The sequence below is a fragment of the Schistocerca nitens genome, chromosome 6, assembly GCF_023898315.1.
Source record: "Schistocerca nitens isolate TAMUIC-IGC-003100 chromosome 6, iqSchNite1.1, whole genome shotgun sequence".
Lineage (NCBI taxonomy): Eukaryota > Metazoa > Arthropoda > Insecta > Orthoptera > Acrididae > Schistocerca > Schistocerca nitens.
This window is the reverse complement of record NC_064619.1, coordinates 44871743-44886688: the sequence shown is the minus strand read 5'-3', so window position 1 is coordinate 44886688 and position 14946 is coordinate 44871743. Positions and strand designations below refer to the sequence as shown.

At 39.8% G+C, this 14946-nt stretch overlaps 1 protein-coding gene across 1 annotated transcript in view; it reads right to left on the bottom strand.

Moving 5' to 3' along the window:
* The window catches only part of LOC126262730 (ceramide transfer protein), a 217025-nt gene that overhangs the window by 138103 nt on the left and 63976 nt on the right, over nucleotides 1-14946 (bottom strand). The window contains exon 3 of the mRNA XM_049959533.1: nucleotides 12592-12703. Within this exon, the coding sequence (XP_049815490.1) occupies nucleotides 12592-12703 (112 nt within the window). The remainder of the gene's footprint in view (nucleotides 1-12591; nucleotides 12704-14946) is intronic.

Below are 14946 nucleotides of genomic sequence, written 5' to 3'. Positions count from 1 at the left end.
TTGTCTTCGAACTTTTTCGGAAGTTTCCCGTGCTTGTCATTTCCCTCGTCAAAATCACCACTTTTGAATTTTTTGAACTATCAAAACACTGTGTTTTCCCAGAAGCATGTTCTCTGCAAGCTTCGACAAGCATTCAATACGATTCTGCAGCAGTTTTCTTCAAATGATAACAGAAAACCAATGCTGTCCAGAAATTGTAGTTCCTGGGCCCAAAACTCAACATGTTTACAGGTTTGAGACAGATACCAATGCAAGGAACTTGGGTTACTTTGTGCTGACATTCATCATCAGCCGTTACAGGAAGCAGATGGCGCTGCAGACATGGTCTCATGGTCCCTACACTGATTGCTAGCACCATCTATAGGGAAATTCTGGTTTCATACTTCGACACCTCATAAATTAATAATATTTTTTCTTCCTAGAAAAGTTGCCATTATTTTGTGCAATCATTACACAAATTGTTGTCTTCAGTCCAAAGACTAATTTGATGCCCTTCACACTAATACTTCAACTCTGCCTAACTACTGTAACCTACATCCATTCGTACCTGTTTACAATATTCAAACTTTGGTGTCCTATGATTTTACCACTCACACTTCCTTCCATTATCATTTTAACAATTCCTTAGTTCCTCAGAATGTATCCTATGAACCAATCCCTTCTTTCAGTCACATTGTATCATGAGTTTATTTTCTCCCCAATTTGATTCAATATCTTTCCATTAGTTTTACGCATTCTACCCAGCTAATCTTTAGCTTTCTTCTGTTGCACCACATTTACAAAGATTATATTCTCTTCTTGCCAGAACTGCTTATCATCACATTTCACTTCCATACAAGTCTACATTGTCGACTGATACCTTCAGGAAAGACTTCCCAATACTTATATTTATATTCAATGTCGACAAATCCCTATTTTTCATAAATTTTTCCCCTCATTATAGCCAGTCTGCATTTTATAACCTCTCTACTTCAACTATCATCTGTTATTTTGCTGCCCAAATAGCAAAATTCATGTATTACTTTTAGTGTCTTATTTCCTGATTTGATTCAATTACATTCCATTACATCGATGATGTTCATCTTATAACCTCCACACTATCCAGTCCATTCAACAGTTCTTCTAAACCTTAGCTGTTTGACATAATTACAATCTCATCAGCAAATCTCAAAATTTTTATTGCTTCTCCCTCAATTTTAATTTCTTTTCTAAATTTCTCCTTGGTTTCATTTACTGCTTGCACAATGCACAGATTTAATAAGACTGGGGATATGCTATGACCATGTCTCACTCACTCCCTTCTTACCTACTCCTTCCCTTTCACGTCCTTCAATTCTTATAACTGCAATCTGGTTTCTGCACAAAGTATACAGGATGGTCAGAAAAAATCTGAAAAGTTTGCAAGGGTGTTGCAGGGTAGACTGCGGTGGGAAAAAAAAAAAAAAAAAGACACACTGCAGCATTTCTGGGTAATTAGCATAGCCAATCAGGCTCATAAGTGCACAAATTACAGTGCCCCACCACATACAATTACTGCCAGTTGTTCTCACAGTGTATATGATAGCACACGAAGCTGTTCAGCCTGGTTTGGGTACCGCCCTTACTACCGTCACATGTCCAATTTTTGTATCGCTCTCTTGTTTGGTTTTTAGAAAAACAAACTAAGAACACAACTGGCAGTTCAGACCGGTCCAAGCTGCTGGAGATAGCTGTCTTGTGTGCGCGAGGTGTGCTTGCCTGTATGAATGAGTCTGTTTTCTTTCCCGAAGAAGAATTTGGCCAAAAGTTACATGTATTAACAGTCCTTCTGCTGTGCCTGTCTAACTAAACCATGTCATCTTTATAGTGAGCAGCAATTTATCCTTTTCCTACAATTGCTGATATCCCAACCTGAGTTTAGATTGTCTGACAATAATTTATGACAGTATTTTGCAATCATCACTTATCGAACTGATAGTTCACAAATATTCACACCTGTCAGCACCTGCTTTCTTTATAATTGCAATTATTACATTCTTGAAGTCTGAAGAAGATATTCAATGTCAAATCAACACACAAAAATCCATTTTCAACCTGACCCTCTTTGATTTTCATAAATTTGTGTGTGTTCATTGCACATGACAAAAGAACGACAAATATCAAATTATTGAATTTTAGCACGTGTAAGACAAGAGTAATAGCCATTTGAAGTTCTAAATATGTGCAGAGAATTTGACAAACACTGCTGACAAAAATGGCTGTAGCCTCTGTTCTAGTAGAGATAGAACAAACCACGTAATTTTGGAAAGGTCTTGAAACAAGCTTTTCAAAGATACACAATTTTGTTGGATTCGAAGAGGACAATTATGGACAGTGACCTTGACCTCTGACCCTGAACATCTCAGGATATGTCAGCTTTGAAATTGACAAAAAAATATTTGTTTCTTCGTGTTACATTATACAACATTGCGAAAAATCAATAGAGCCGGCCGTTGTGGCCGAGCAGTTCTAGGTGCTTCAGTCTGGAACCGCGCGACCGCTATAGTCGCAGGTTTGAATCCTGCCTCGGGCATGGATGTGTGTGACGTCCTTAGGTTAGTTAGGTTTAAGTAGTTCTAAGTTCTAGGGGACTGATGACCTCAGAAGATGTCTCATAGTGCTCAGAGCCATTTGAACCATTTGACAATAGAATTAGGAGCTATAAGTTAATATGTACAGCAAAGTATTGCATTAATGCAAAATAAATGGTATTCAGACTCCAACGGTATGAAACAAAGCACCAAAAAACATGTTTACTGTTAAAAAGGTGGTGTTATAAAACAAGGCATAGTAAGGTAATAACGTAGGCAGGCCAATATCAAGCTATCAAATATTAGATGGTAGTGTGGCTGCTACATGTACAAAAGATTTCCACAGTCATCTCTAATTTTGTTTTTTATTTTTTGCAGGAGGAGAATGAAATTTTTTGTGAACATCCTTGGAACATTTAGCTACACATTGGGCCTACTCAATGTAGCCTCCATCAGCTATGACACACCTGGCCCAACGCTCTTTCCGTGATGTGAATGCACTTTGGTAAAATTCTGGGGATTGACTTTTACACCATCACTTGACACAGGAAATAAGGTCTTTCTCACTATCAAATGTTTTACCACGCAGGTGGGCCTTCAGACGACCAAAGAGGTAAAAATCGGACGGAGCCAAGTCCGGAGTGTAGGGAGGATGAGAAACAATTTTCCAAACCATTTTCCCGATTTCCTCCTGAGTCATAAGGGCTGTATGGGGCTTGGCATTGTCATGGTGTAGTCTGATGAGCTGACCCTGAAGCTGTGGTCTGTGGGTCTTGATGGCACGTTGCAGCTTGTCCAATGACAAACACTAATGGCCCCTGTTGATTGTGGAGCCAGGTTCCAAAAAGTCAATGAAAATTACACCACACTGATCCCAGAAGAAGGAGGCCATCACCTTTCGTCCCACTGTTCGTGAAAGTCTTGGTTTCTTCTTCCCAGGGGAACCCTGATGACGCCACTCCATGGATTGGGTTTTGCTCTCACGTTCGGACAAAAACAACCATGTTTCGGCCTGCGTAATGACACAGTCAAAAAACTGTTTCCACTCTTCAGTAAAGGTCTTCATGAGACCCTTGCACACATTCTTCCTCATCGTTTTCATTTCTCTTGTCAATAATCTAGGCACCTAATGTGCACAGATTTTTCTGTACCCTAGTGACTGTACCAGTGATACCACACTACACAATGACAAACGAGTCATTTCAGCAACCTGTTGTGTCATCACACATCTGTAATTTTGAATGATTTGATCAATGGTCTTCTTATTTACATCACTCACTGCCGTCGATGGTCTACCTAATTGTTGATTGTCCAGTAGAGAGAAATCACCTTCTTTAAACCTAGGTAACCACCGCTGCATACTGCTGCGATTCAATGTGTCCTCCCCATGAACAGGGGGCAACTTCCTGTGTACTGATGTGGCAGAATCATTGCTGGTCTTGAAGAGGAAATACTTTTATATACAGACTTATAGCTCAATGTTCCAAGTATGTTCACAAAAAATTTCATTCTCTTCCTGCAAAAAATAAAAAAAATAGACTGTGCAAAACTTTTTGAACACCCTTTGTACACAGATAGTGGCCGCAACAGGTGTTGTGTGTTGAAATTATACAAATCTATTCTTGAACACCCTTTGTAAACAGATAGTAGCTGCAAAAGGTGTTGTGTGTTGAAATTATACAAATGTAACTTGAAAATGGAGTTTACAAAGATCATGTTTTGTTGTAATCCATTCAGGGAGGATGGACACATCAGATACAAGAAAACTCCACATAAAGTGTAAATGTGGATGGTTGATACGATCGGTGGAGCAACGACAGACTACAAAGATTGTGATAAATGTAGAAGAAATTAACTCTGGGATAAGGGCTTGTGGCTGACCCAACTACATTGGAACAAGTGTAAATCAAAAACCTGCATAGCTCCTCAGATGAGTCAGACACATCTGTAGCCACAAAAATTGCTTTAGATGCATTAAATGATAGTTTCTTATTTCTTGGTGAGTCCCCTGAGAAAAAGAAGAGACTGGGAGAAAAAACGTATGTGCAGAAAAAGTCCAAGCAAGTGTCTGAGGTATAAGTACCTAGTGTGGAAGAAATTGCAGATTATGAAACAAATTTTGAATCTGAAATGATAATCCAATTGAAAGACAAATTAGGTACCAGCACCACAAGCAGTGAGAAGATCCAAATTTTGACCTCCTTCCAAAAAGTTGAAGCATTAAAAGGATTGAAAACGAAATTGGAGCCTCTAACTATTTAGTGAGAAAAGCAAAACAATTTGTCAAAGATTGTGGTATCTTAGCAACCCCCAATCCAATATCTACACGTGTCTTAAGTGAAGAAATTGTGAACGGTGTCACAAAATGCTACAACAGAGACAATATAAGCTGCTTTTTGCCTTGGAAGAAGGATTTTGTTTCTGTCAAGGAAAATGGTTCCAGGATTCATAAACAAAAATGGCTAATGTTGGGAAACCTGCATGAACTGTATCAGGCACAAAGGTGAACACCTAGAATTGAAAACACAGTTATCGAAATTCTGTCAATTGTGACCCAAGAACTATGTTTTGGCTGGTGCAACTGGTACTCACTGTGTGTGTGTGTGTGTGTGTGTGTGTGTGTGTGTGTGTGTGTGTTTGCAGTATTCACCAAAATGTGAAATCATTTTGGAAGGTCCAGATTAAAAGAGTTGACACATGAAACAGACAGTAAACTTAGCACCTAAACTGTCTTGCTCTGATCATTTGTAAACCTTCACAGTCAAAATATTATATGTTCACAGCAATAACTGCACAGGTACACATTCTAACATGACACACCTGCAAGAGTCGTTTGATGAAGATGGAATTGATGAAATAGCATATAAACTGTGGGCATCTACAGATAGAACAACTCACCAAGACTTGTGTATAATCTGTGGAAGACTTCTTGGAAAACCTTGTAGACAAATTAAAAAAAGTTTCTGTTGCATTCCTTCAGAGCCATCCAATAGTCTGAATTTCTACAACATCTGAAAGAGAGACTTGGTGACAATGAATACATTATAATACGTGATTTTGCAGAAAATTATGCACTTGTCCTGCAGGAGGAGGTGCAGGGGTTTCATTTGAACAATGCGCAGGCCACCATTCACCCATTTGTTGTTTATTATAGACATCCAGAAAACTGTGCAACAGATCACATTTCCTTTGTTTTAATATCAGAATGCTTTAGACAATACACAGTGGGTGATTATCTTTTTCAGCCTCACTTGGTTAGCTTCATGAGATCCCATTTCCATAGGACACCCAAATATGTGCACTACTCTGATGTGCTGCAGCCCAGTATAAGAATCAACAATTTTGCCAACATAACTTTTCATCAGGCCGACTTTTATATCTCTGTGGAGTGGCAGTTCTTTGCTGCATCACATGCCAAAGAACCATGTGATGGTACAACTAGTATTATCAAGAGACGTGCTGCCCATGCCAGTCTGCAGTGCAACTACAACTCTCAGTTAATGACACCCAGACTACTGCTTGAATGGTGCTCCAAGAACATAGTAGTGTGTCACTTACATTACACAACGAACAGCGAGTATGATGAAGAAGCAGCTCTGCTTCAAGAATGGTTTGCACAAATTGACACAATTGCATGTACCCACAAGTTACATATTGAAACTTCCTGGCAGATTAAAACTGTGTGCCCGACCGAGACTCGAACTCGGGACCTTTGCCTTTCGCGGGCAAGTGCTCTACCATCTGAGCTACCGAAGCACGACTCACGCCCGGTCCTCACAGCTTTTCTTCTGCCAGTATCTCGTCTCATACCTTCCAAAGGAGAGCTTCTGTAAAGTTTGGAAGGTAGGAGATGAGATACTGGCAGAAGTAAAGCTGTGAGGACCTGGCGTGAGTCGTGCTTCGGTAGCTCAGATGGTAGAGCACTTGGCCGCGAAAGGCAAAGGTCGCGAGTTCAAGTCTCGGTCAGGCACACAGTTTTAATCGGCCAGGAAGTTTCATATCAGCGCACACTCCGCTGCAGAGTGAAAATCTCATTCTGGAAACATCCCCCAGGCTGTGGCTAAGCCATGTCTCCGCAGTATCCTTTCTTTCAGGAGTGCTAGTTCTGCAAGGTTCGCAGGAGAGCTTCTGTAAAGTTTGGAAGGTAGGAGACGAGATACTGTCAGAAGTAAAGCTGTGAGGACCGGGCGTGAGTCGTGCTTTGGTAGCTCAGATGGTAGAGCACTTGCCTCAGGAGACGAGTCTGGTGTGCGATAGAAGGATCCAACTATCATTTTATGACCACCCCTGATATTGGGTCTTCCCCAAACAATCTCACATAGGGCTTCAGTTTCTATCTCAGTGGAATTGAGTTACTTGTCTAATGTGACGAATACGCCATCTCCATTTCCCATTTTCAATATAAACTTAAACTTTTCTCAAAAATCTCACTGCTATCAATTTTAGGTTTCAACCAGTTTTCTGTACCTAGTATTATGTGAGCTTCGCTGCTCTTCATGAGCACTTCAAACTCGGGGGTTTTGTAGCGAATCTTTGGCAGTTTACCATTAGGATTTTAATACTCTCACCTATGGGAGGCATTTCTTTTGATCTCACAGTCACACTCCTGGGTTTCTTACAGCTACCGTTATCTGGACTGGACCGAGTCGCCTAATCTAAAAAAAAAAAACTTGTGTGCACCCCACACACAGTCAGCTACCTGAGTAGCAGCCTCTGATATGTAGTGCACACCTGACTTATTTAGGGGAACCTACGGTTCTCAACACTATCACAAGTCCAGAAGTCACAACCTAGCTTGTCGCAAAACTTTTGAAGTCTCTGGTTCAGTCCATCCACTCGACTCAGAACCAAACGGCCACAATCAGTTATGGGGACAATGCTGCAAATTGTGAGCTTCGTTGAAACTCCAAGCACAAGGCTGGTCTTCTCAACCTTCTCTGCCAGTTGCTGGAATGACAAAGAATGACTCTGGAGCCCAGACAACAGGCATTATTTGCTCCGATGTGTACCACAATCTGCAATTGGTTGTATCCTGTTCCCTCAATGGCTGCCGGAATAGGCTCTTCAACATACTGAATGAGGCTGATGTATTCTTTGTCTGAACTGTGAAACACAAACGTTGATTTCCTACGAATTAAATTACGTATCCAAAACACTGACACCACTAACTTAAGAAAATGTAGTTTTGTAAAAATTGTGAAACTACCCTATTTTTCATGTAATTGTACAATGAAATTAGAGAAAGATTGTTTTGTGCGAGGATAGCCTACTGTCCTTAAAAATTTTAAAAGAACATAATTTAGTTTAAGCCTACAACTGACAGTAACAATACTAGTTCCTGCTGGCCACTACAATACCCAAATGAAAGTTTTCTCCAGTTTGCTAGATATCAGAAATAAATCTCTAACTAGGACCCAACAAAACTAATATCTCAGTGATATCACAGGGTTTGTTGTATGCATGTATGAACGTCACTACTGGCTTAAAAGTTGTTGGTTTGTGGGGGTTGAAGGAACCAGACTACAAAGGCCATTAGTACCACTTAGAAGTGTTTTGAATGTTAATGAAGATACCAAAAAGGTTTCAAGTAGCTTCTTACATTCTTGTGGGCCTTCACTTTCACCTTCATATGTATACCCTGAGAAACATGATGCCTTAACTATGGACAAGGACATTCTTATAGATCTGAATCTGTTTACTGTACCTTCCAAGCAGGTGTTCGGCTGGGATGAGTATTATTATGTTTCACATCATTGAAGGTCAGATGTCGTACTGCGTGATCTTACATATTATAAATGCTTGCTACTGGTCTGTTGACTGTAGTAACTTACTATGCTATGTTGTAACACCACCTTTATAACAATAAACATGTTTTTCGGTGTCATAATGTTGGAGTCTGAAAACAATTTATTTTGCATTAATGCAACACATTGTTGCACATACTAAACAATGGAAAATCCGGGACGTAATGCAACAATATTATGAAGAGGAAGGTTTCTATCTTTATTACAACAGAAGTTACAGTCATATTTGTCAGCAGCGTTTGTCAAATTTTCCACTCTTTTTAGAACTTTTGAGTGGCCACTAGTCTCATCTTACTTGTGCTAAAATTCTGTAATTTGGTATTTGCCATTTTCTTGTCATGTGCAAGGAACACAACAAATTTTATGAAAATCGAAGAGGGTCAGGTTGACACCTTTTAACTTTGACATGGAATGACTCTAAGGTATTTTGCCTTTCTCATACATCTTGCACACCAGGTGAAATAGTTATGACATGGCTGACTGTCCTAAGGATCTCAATATTTCTGAGGGGATGTTGACTACTCCAGGGCCTTTGTTTCAACTTAGATCTTCCAGTGCTCTGCAAATTCTTCTCGCAGTACCATATCGCCTGTCTCACTTTCACACGCTTCCACTTCCCTTTCAACAATATTATCTACTTGTTCATTTCCCTTGTAGAGTCCATATATACACTGAAGTGACAAAGTCATGGGATAGCGGCATGCAAATATACAGATGGCGGCAGTAATACACAAGTTATAAAACGGCAGTGCATTGGCAGACCTGTCATTTGCACTCAGGTGACTTATGTAAAAAGATTTCCAACATGATTATGGCTGCACTAAGGGAATTAACAGGCTTTGAAGGTGGAATAGTACTTCGAGCTGACACATAGGACATTCTACTTCAGAAATCTTTGGGGAATTCAATATTCCGACATCCACACAATGTCAAGCGTGTGCCAGTTATACCAAAGTTCAGGCATTACCTCTCATCACAAACAACACAGCGACCGATGGCCTTCACTTAATGACTGAAAGCAGTGGTGTTTGTGTAGAGTTGTCAGTTCTAACAGACAAGCAATCTGTTACGACAGTGCAACGAAAATTGATGTTAATGGGCAATGGCATCAGATGACCAATTTGAGTGCCTCTGCTGACAGCACAGCATCACTTCCAGTGGCTCACCTGTGCTCGTGACCATTTCAGTTGGACCCTAGATTACTGGAAAATTGTGGCCTCATCAGCTGAGTCCCAATTTCAGTTGATGAGAGCTGATCATACGGTTTGAGTGTAGCACATACCCCATGAGACCATAGACCCAGGTTGTCAATAAGGCACTGTGCAAGCCGATGAAAAGGACTGGTTCCTCTGGTCCAACTGAACCAATCACTGATGGAAAATGGTTATGTTCAGCTACTTGGAGACCACTTGCAAATGTTCAGCAATGAAATTTTTATGGATGAAAAATGAGATAATCATATGGCATTAACGGCCACGAGTCCCCACCTGGGGATGTTTGGTCGCCAAGTTGCAAGTCTTTCCAGTTGATGCCACACTGGGCAACTTGCTTGTTGATGCTTATGGATTACCACATGCTCTATCACTGGACCACAATTGTTCACAACTGATCTGAAGGACATTCTGGACAATTCGAGCGCATCATATCGTCACGCCAGACTGCCCGACATGAATTCCACACACATTTATGGGACATAATCGAGAGCTCAGTTTGTGCACAAAATCCTGTACTTGAAACTCTTTCACAATTATGGATGGATATAGAGGCAGCAGGAAACTTCCAATGGCTTGTTGAGTCCATGCCATGTCGAGATGCGGCACTACGCCCGACAAATGGAAGTCCGACATGGTATTAGGAGGTACCCCATGACTTTTGTCACCTCAGTGCATACTCCCTTCTCTATTTAGCACTTGCCAGCTTTTATTAAACATACAGTTGCTTGTCTTTTCTCCATAGGCCCCTTTCCTCTTCCTATATAGGCTATGTTACACATTCTTCAACAGCCTTTCATTTGTCTCTGACATTTGCTACTTACCCATTTTGCAATTTCTGCCAATCTCGTCTATTAGGCACCTGTATTCACTTTCACCTGCCTCATCTGCTGCACTTTTGTATTTTCTCCTTTCATCTTTTACTGTATTCGCTTCCCCTGTTGCAGTCTATTTGTTAGCTAATGATCCCTCTGCAACTCTCAACAATGTCTTGTTCTTCCATTTGCAGCTACATACATATTCTGCAAGCCACTGTGGGGTGCATGGTGAAAGGAAACTTGTGACTCTAACAGTAATTTCCTTTTCTGTTCCACTTGCAAACAGAGAGAAAGAAACAACAGTCTATATGCCTCCATACGAGCTCTAATCTCTCCTATCTTATCTTCATGATCCTTATGTGAAATGTATGATGGCAGCAGTAGAACCGTTCTGCAATCAGCATCAAATGCCAGTTCTCTAGAGTTTCTCAATAGCAATACCTGTGGGAAAAAAAAGGTGCCTTCCCTCCAATGATTTCCATTTGAGTTCCCATAGCATCTCTGTAATACTTGCATGTTGTTCGAAACTACCGGTAACAAACCTAGCAGCCTGCCTCTGAACTGCTTCAATGTCTTCCTTTAATCCGACCTGGTGCAAATCCCAAATACTCTTAACAGTACTCAACAATGGGGTGCCCTAGTGTCCTATATGCAGTTCCTTAAAATTCTTCCAATAAAATATAGTCAACCATTCTCCTTCCCTACAACAATCCTTACATGGTCATTCCATTTCATATTGCTTTGCAATGTTACACCTAAATATTTAATCCACGAGACTGTGTCAAGCGGCATGCTACTGATGCTGTACTCTTAACATTATAGATTTGTTTTTCCTATTCATCTGCATTAACTTACATTTGTCTACTTTTAGAGCTAGCTGCCATTCATCACACCAACTATGGAGTTTGTCTTAGTCATCTTGTATCCTCCTACAGTCACTCAATGATGACATCTTCCCTAAACTACACCATCATAAGCAAACAGCCACATACTCCTACTAACTCTGTCCACCAGGTCAGATTTACGTACATCAAATTATCCATGTCCCATCTCTGTAATTTCCTAACATTTTGCAATTTCTTATGTTTTAAGTTACAGTTCATAACCAATAAATTATGCTCACAGTTCGTACCTGCCCCTGGAAATGTCTTAGAGTTTAAAATCTGGTTCCAAGATCTCTGCTTTACCATTACACATTTAATGTGAAACCTTAGTTTCCTGAAGCCTCTTGCACGTATACAACTTTGTTTCTTGAGTCTTAAACCAAGCATTAGCAAAGATTAAGTTAAGTTCTGTGCAAAATTCTTCCAGACTACTAATACTTTCATTCCCCCCCCCCCCCCCCCCCTTTCGTCTGTCTGTATTCTCCTACAATTTTTCCTTCTCCTCCTTTTCCTTTAAATTTTCATTCACAAAACTGAATAATTTCTTTTCTCTCATCATACATTTTTTCAATATCTTCATCATCTGTGGAGCTATCTGCCATACAATAAACTAATACTACTATGATGGGTGCTGGCATCATGTCTAGCTTATTCACATTTCTATTTTCTTTTTCATTATTATACCTACTCCTGCATTATCCTTAGTCAACTTCACACTTACAACCCTATAATCAACAGGCCAGAAGTCCTCTTTACCCTGCCACCAAACTTCACTAATTTTCCCTATATTTAACTTCAACCTACCCATTTTCCTTCTTAAATTCTGTAACCTCTCTATCCAATTAAGGGACTTAACATTCTACACTCCAACTCGTAGAATGAGTTTTGTTTTCCCTGATGACAGTGTCCTCCTAAGTTATCCCCTGCCTTGAGTTTCGAATGCATGACTATTTTACCTCCAGAATATTTTACCCAAGAGAACGCTATCATCATTTAACCACACATAAGAGCTGCATTCCTTCAGGAACAACTGTGGTTGTAGTTTCTGTTTTCTTTCAGCTGCTTGCAACACCAATACAGCAAAGCTGTGTTGGCTAGTGCTACAAGGGCAGTTCAGTCAGTCATTTAGATGGTTGCCCCTGCAACTACTGAAAAGGCTCTCTTCAAGAATCAATGTGGCTGCACTTACAATATGGCTATCTGTACTGCTCCACTCAAGTCACCCCAAGTCAGCAAGGTCCATGGTTCATAACAGGTGGAGCTGTACACACACAGAACTACAGTAGATTAAGAGCTGTAAAGCAAATTGATCTCTGAAGCTGTACCTCTACCCTTCTTGAAACTTGATGTAGAAGCTGTTGATAAAGTGTTTGAAGTCAGCGATACGGCACTACCATGACGTTTCAAGTTGTTCTCACTGCCATAACCGGATTCAGCCTGTAACATTCACCAGAAATCCGAATTTACCAACTAAAAATAGTTCTTCACTTGTACTTAATAAGGTGTAATCTATGAGGGAAAACACACACACACACACACACACACACACACACACACACACACACACTACAGACAAAGACATGACGATCATGATAATTATCTGAACTACTTTCCAAATCTCAAAGAGGTCTTCCAAGGAGTCACTGTGTCCTCCACACCACCAACACCACATTCTTACAGTTCAAACTTGAAATTTATGAAAATTAAGAATGAACTTTATACTCTAAATAAATATTTAGGTGCAGTGCAATCTGACATTTAGTTTTTTGTTGTATGATCTCGGCCTAATCTACCTGTTCTGGAACCTACTTTCAGAAATTACCCATATTTTCTCCTGAATGATATCTGGTCCTTTAAATACTTCGTCAAGCGGTTCTGGTACAAATAATAAAAGAGAGAATCACAAAACATTAACTGTTCTTTTTGGTCAGACATCAAGTAAAAGCCATTAATGTGACATCAGCTCTGATTAACTGTTCCACCCAGGCAGTCCTGCCAGGAATCTTTACAAGTAATATTCTCCAGCAATTACTACACACTGGAGGAATTACCAACTACACAGCAGCCTAAGAAATAGACATCATATTACCTGCTGAACACGGAAATTCACCATCTTTCATGACTACAGACAATAATTTCCACACTGTGTGACATTATGCTTTCCTGGAGTAATTTTGAAATGTTCTCGGGTTCCCAGGAAACACCTGTCTGAATACTAAAGAATATTTGAAAATCAATTTTCAAACCAACATCAAGTATACTTTTGGTGTTACCTGGTGAGAGTGTCTTGTATTATCAGTAACAACAAGGCATCAACAAGTTGCTGAAGCTCCCCTTCACAGCTTTTTTGGAATGTATGTTACTGATGTCGGCATTAGTCTCGGATGGAGGTATCAAAGAACATTTCTTCCACTAGTGTGCTATTGATAGTATAAGAACAAGGAGCAGTACACTCATCACATTTCTGTTAAGGGAGCAACTCTTCTGCATGCTGATGCCTGCTTATATACAGCATTTTATTCTGACATTGTCACCACATGATACTTGTAGACATTTCAGTTCTGTATTGCTAGCTACGCAGGTTCCATCCAGATAAATACTGTTTCACCTCTTACGTATGCCACAACCTCAGTCACTAACTTTCAACTGGCCTTTGTATCCACAACAAAAAGTAAATGCAATTTGGTAAACCACAGCCGTCATTTGACAAGTTACGTTTTCATGGCCACTAACAGAATGAATGGTGACAGATGGAGTAACTAAGGTTAAAAATGTCACTTCCAGAAACACATCATCATCAAGAACTTTCATCTAAAGTCCACTTTTAGAACATTATACATTTTGTAACATCGATATTTTTTTTTACTTGTTTACTGTATCCTCCTTTAATCTTCTTTTTAGGTTTAAATAAAGATTTATGCTTCTCACATGACAAACATGAAAGTGTTAGTTTTGAAATTAATAGTCCTGCTAATTTTCCCACACACTGTTGGCCACTACAATCTGGTGAGTTCACACAGAGGCAATAGTAATTAAATCACACCATGAAGTCACACTGAAGTAGTACTTTGCAGACATTATTACTAACCACAAAACAAAAAGTAAAGTGAAATGATACAATGTCAGAGGCTTTACTGGTCCATACAGGTATCATTTTTATGTATATAGATTGAAGCTGCGAGTAAAAATCTGTACCAAGGCTGGGACTTGATCCCAGGTCTCCTGCTTATTAGGCAAGTAAATTTGCCATTAAGCCACCTTGGCACAGCGGTTTACACAACTGCATGGATTACCCTGGCACACCTCCCTTCTTGATCCAAATACTTACCGCCACTCCAGTCTATTGTAAAAAATAAAGTTGGTATGACCAAGTATAATCAACTAACTGACGGCAGTAGCAATGAGACAGAAGATCATAAATTCAAATCACTACATACTAAATTTTATGTATTCTTCTAACAGTAGTTGTAAACATAGGGAAAAAAAGGACGATTTAAAAGACATCCTTTAGACTTAGTTAGATAGGTATTGCATGCTCCTTCACCATCACCACCAACACACATTATTTTTACCAAGTCAATTGCCAAAGCGATCAGAAACATTACTGGATAAATGACAAGCAGTTTGTTGGTTGATTGTGGGAAGGGACCAAACAAGGAGGTCATCAATCCCATCAGTTT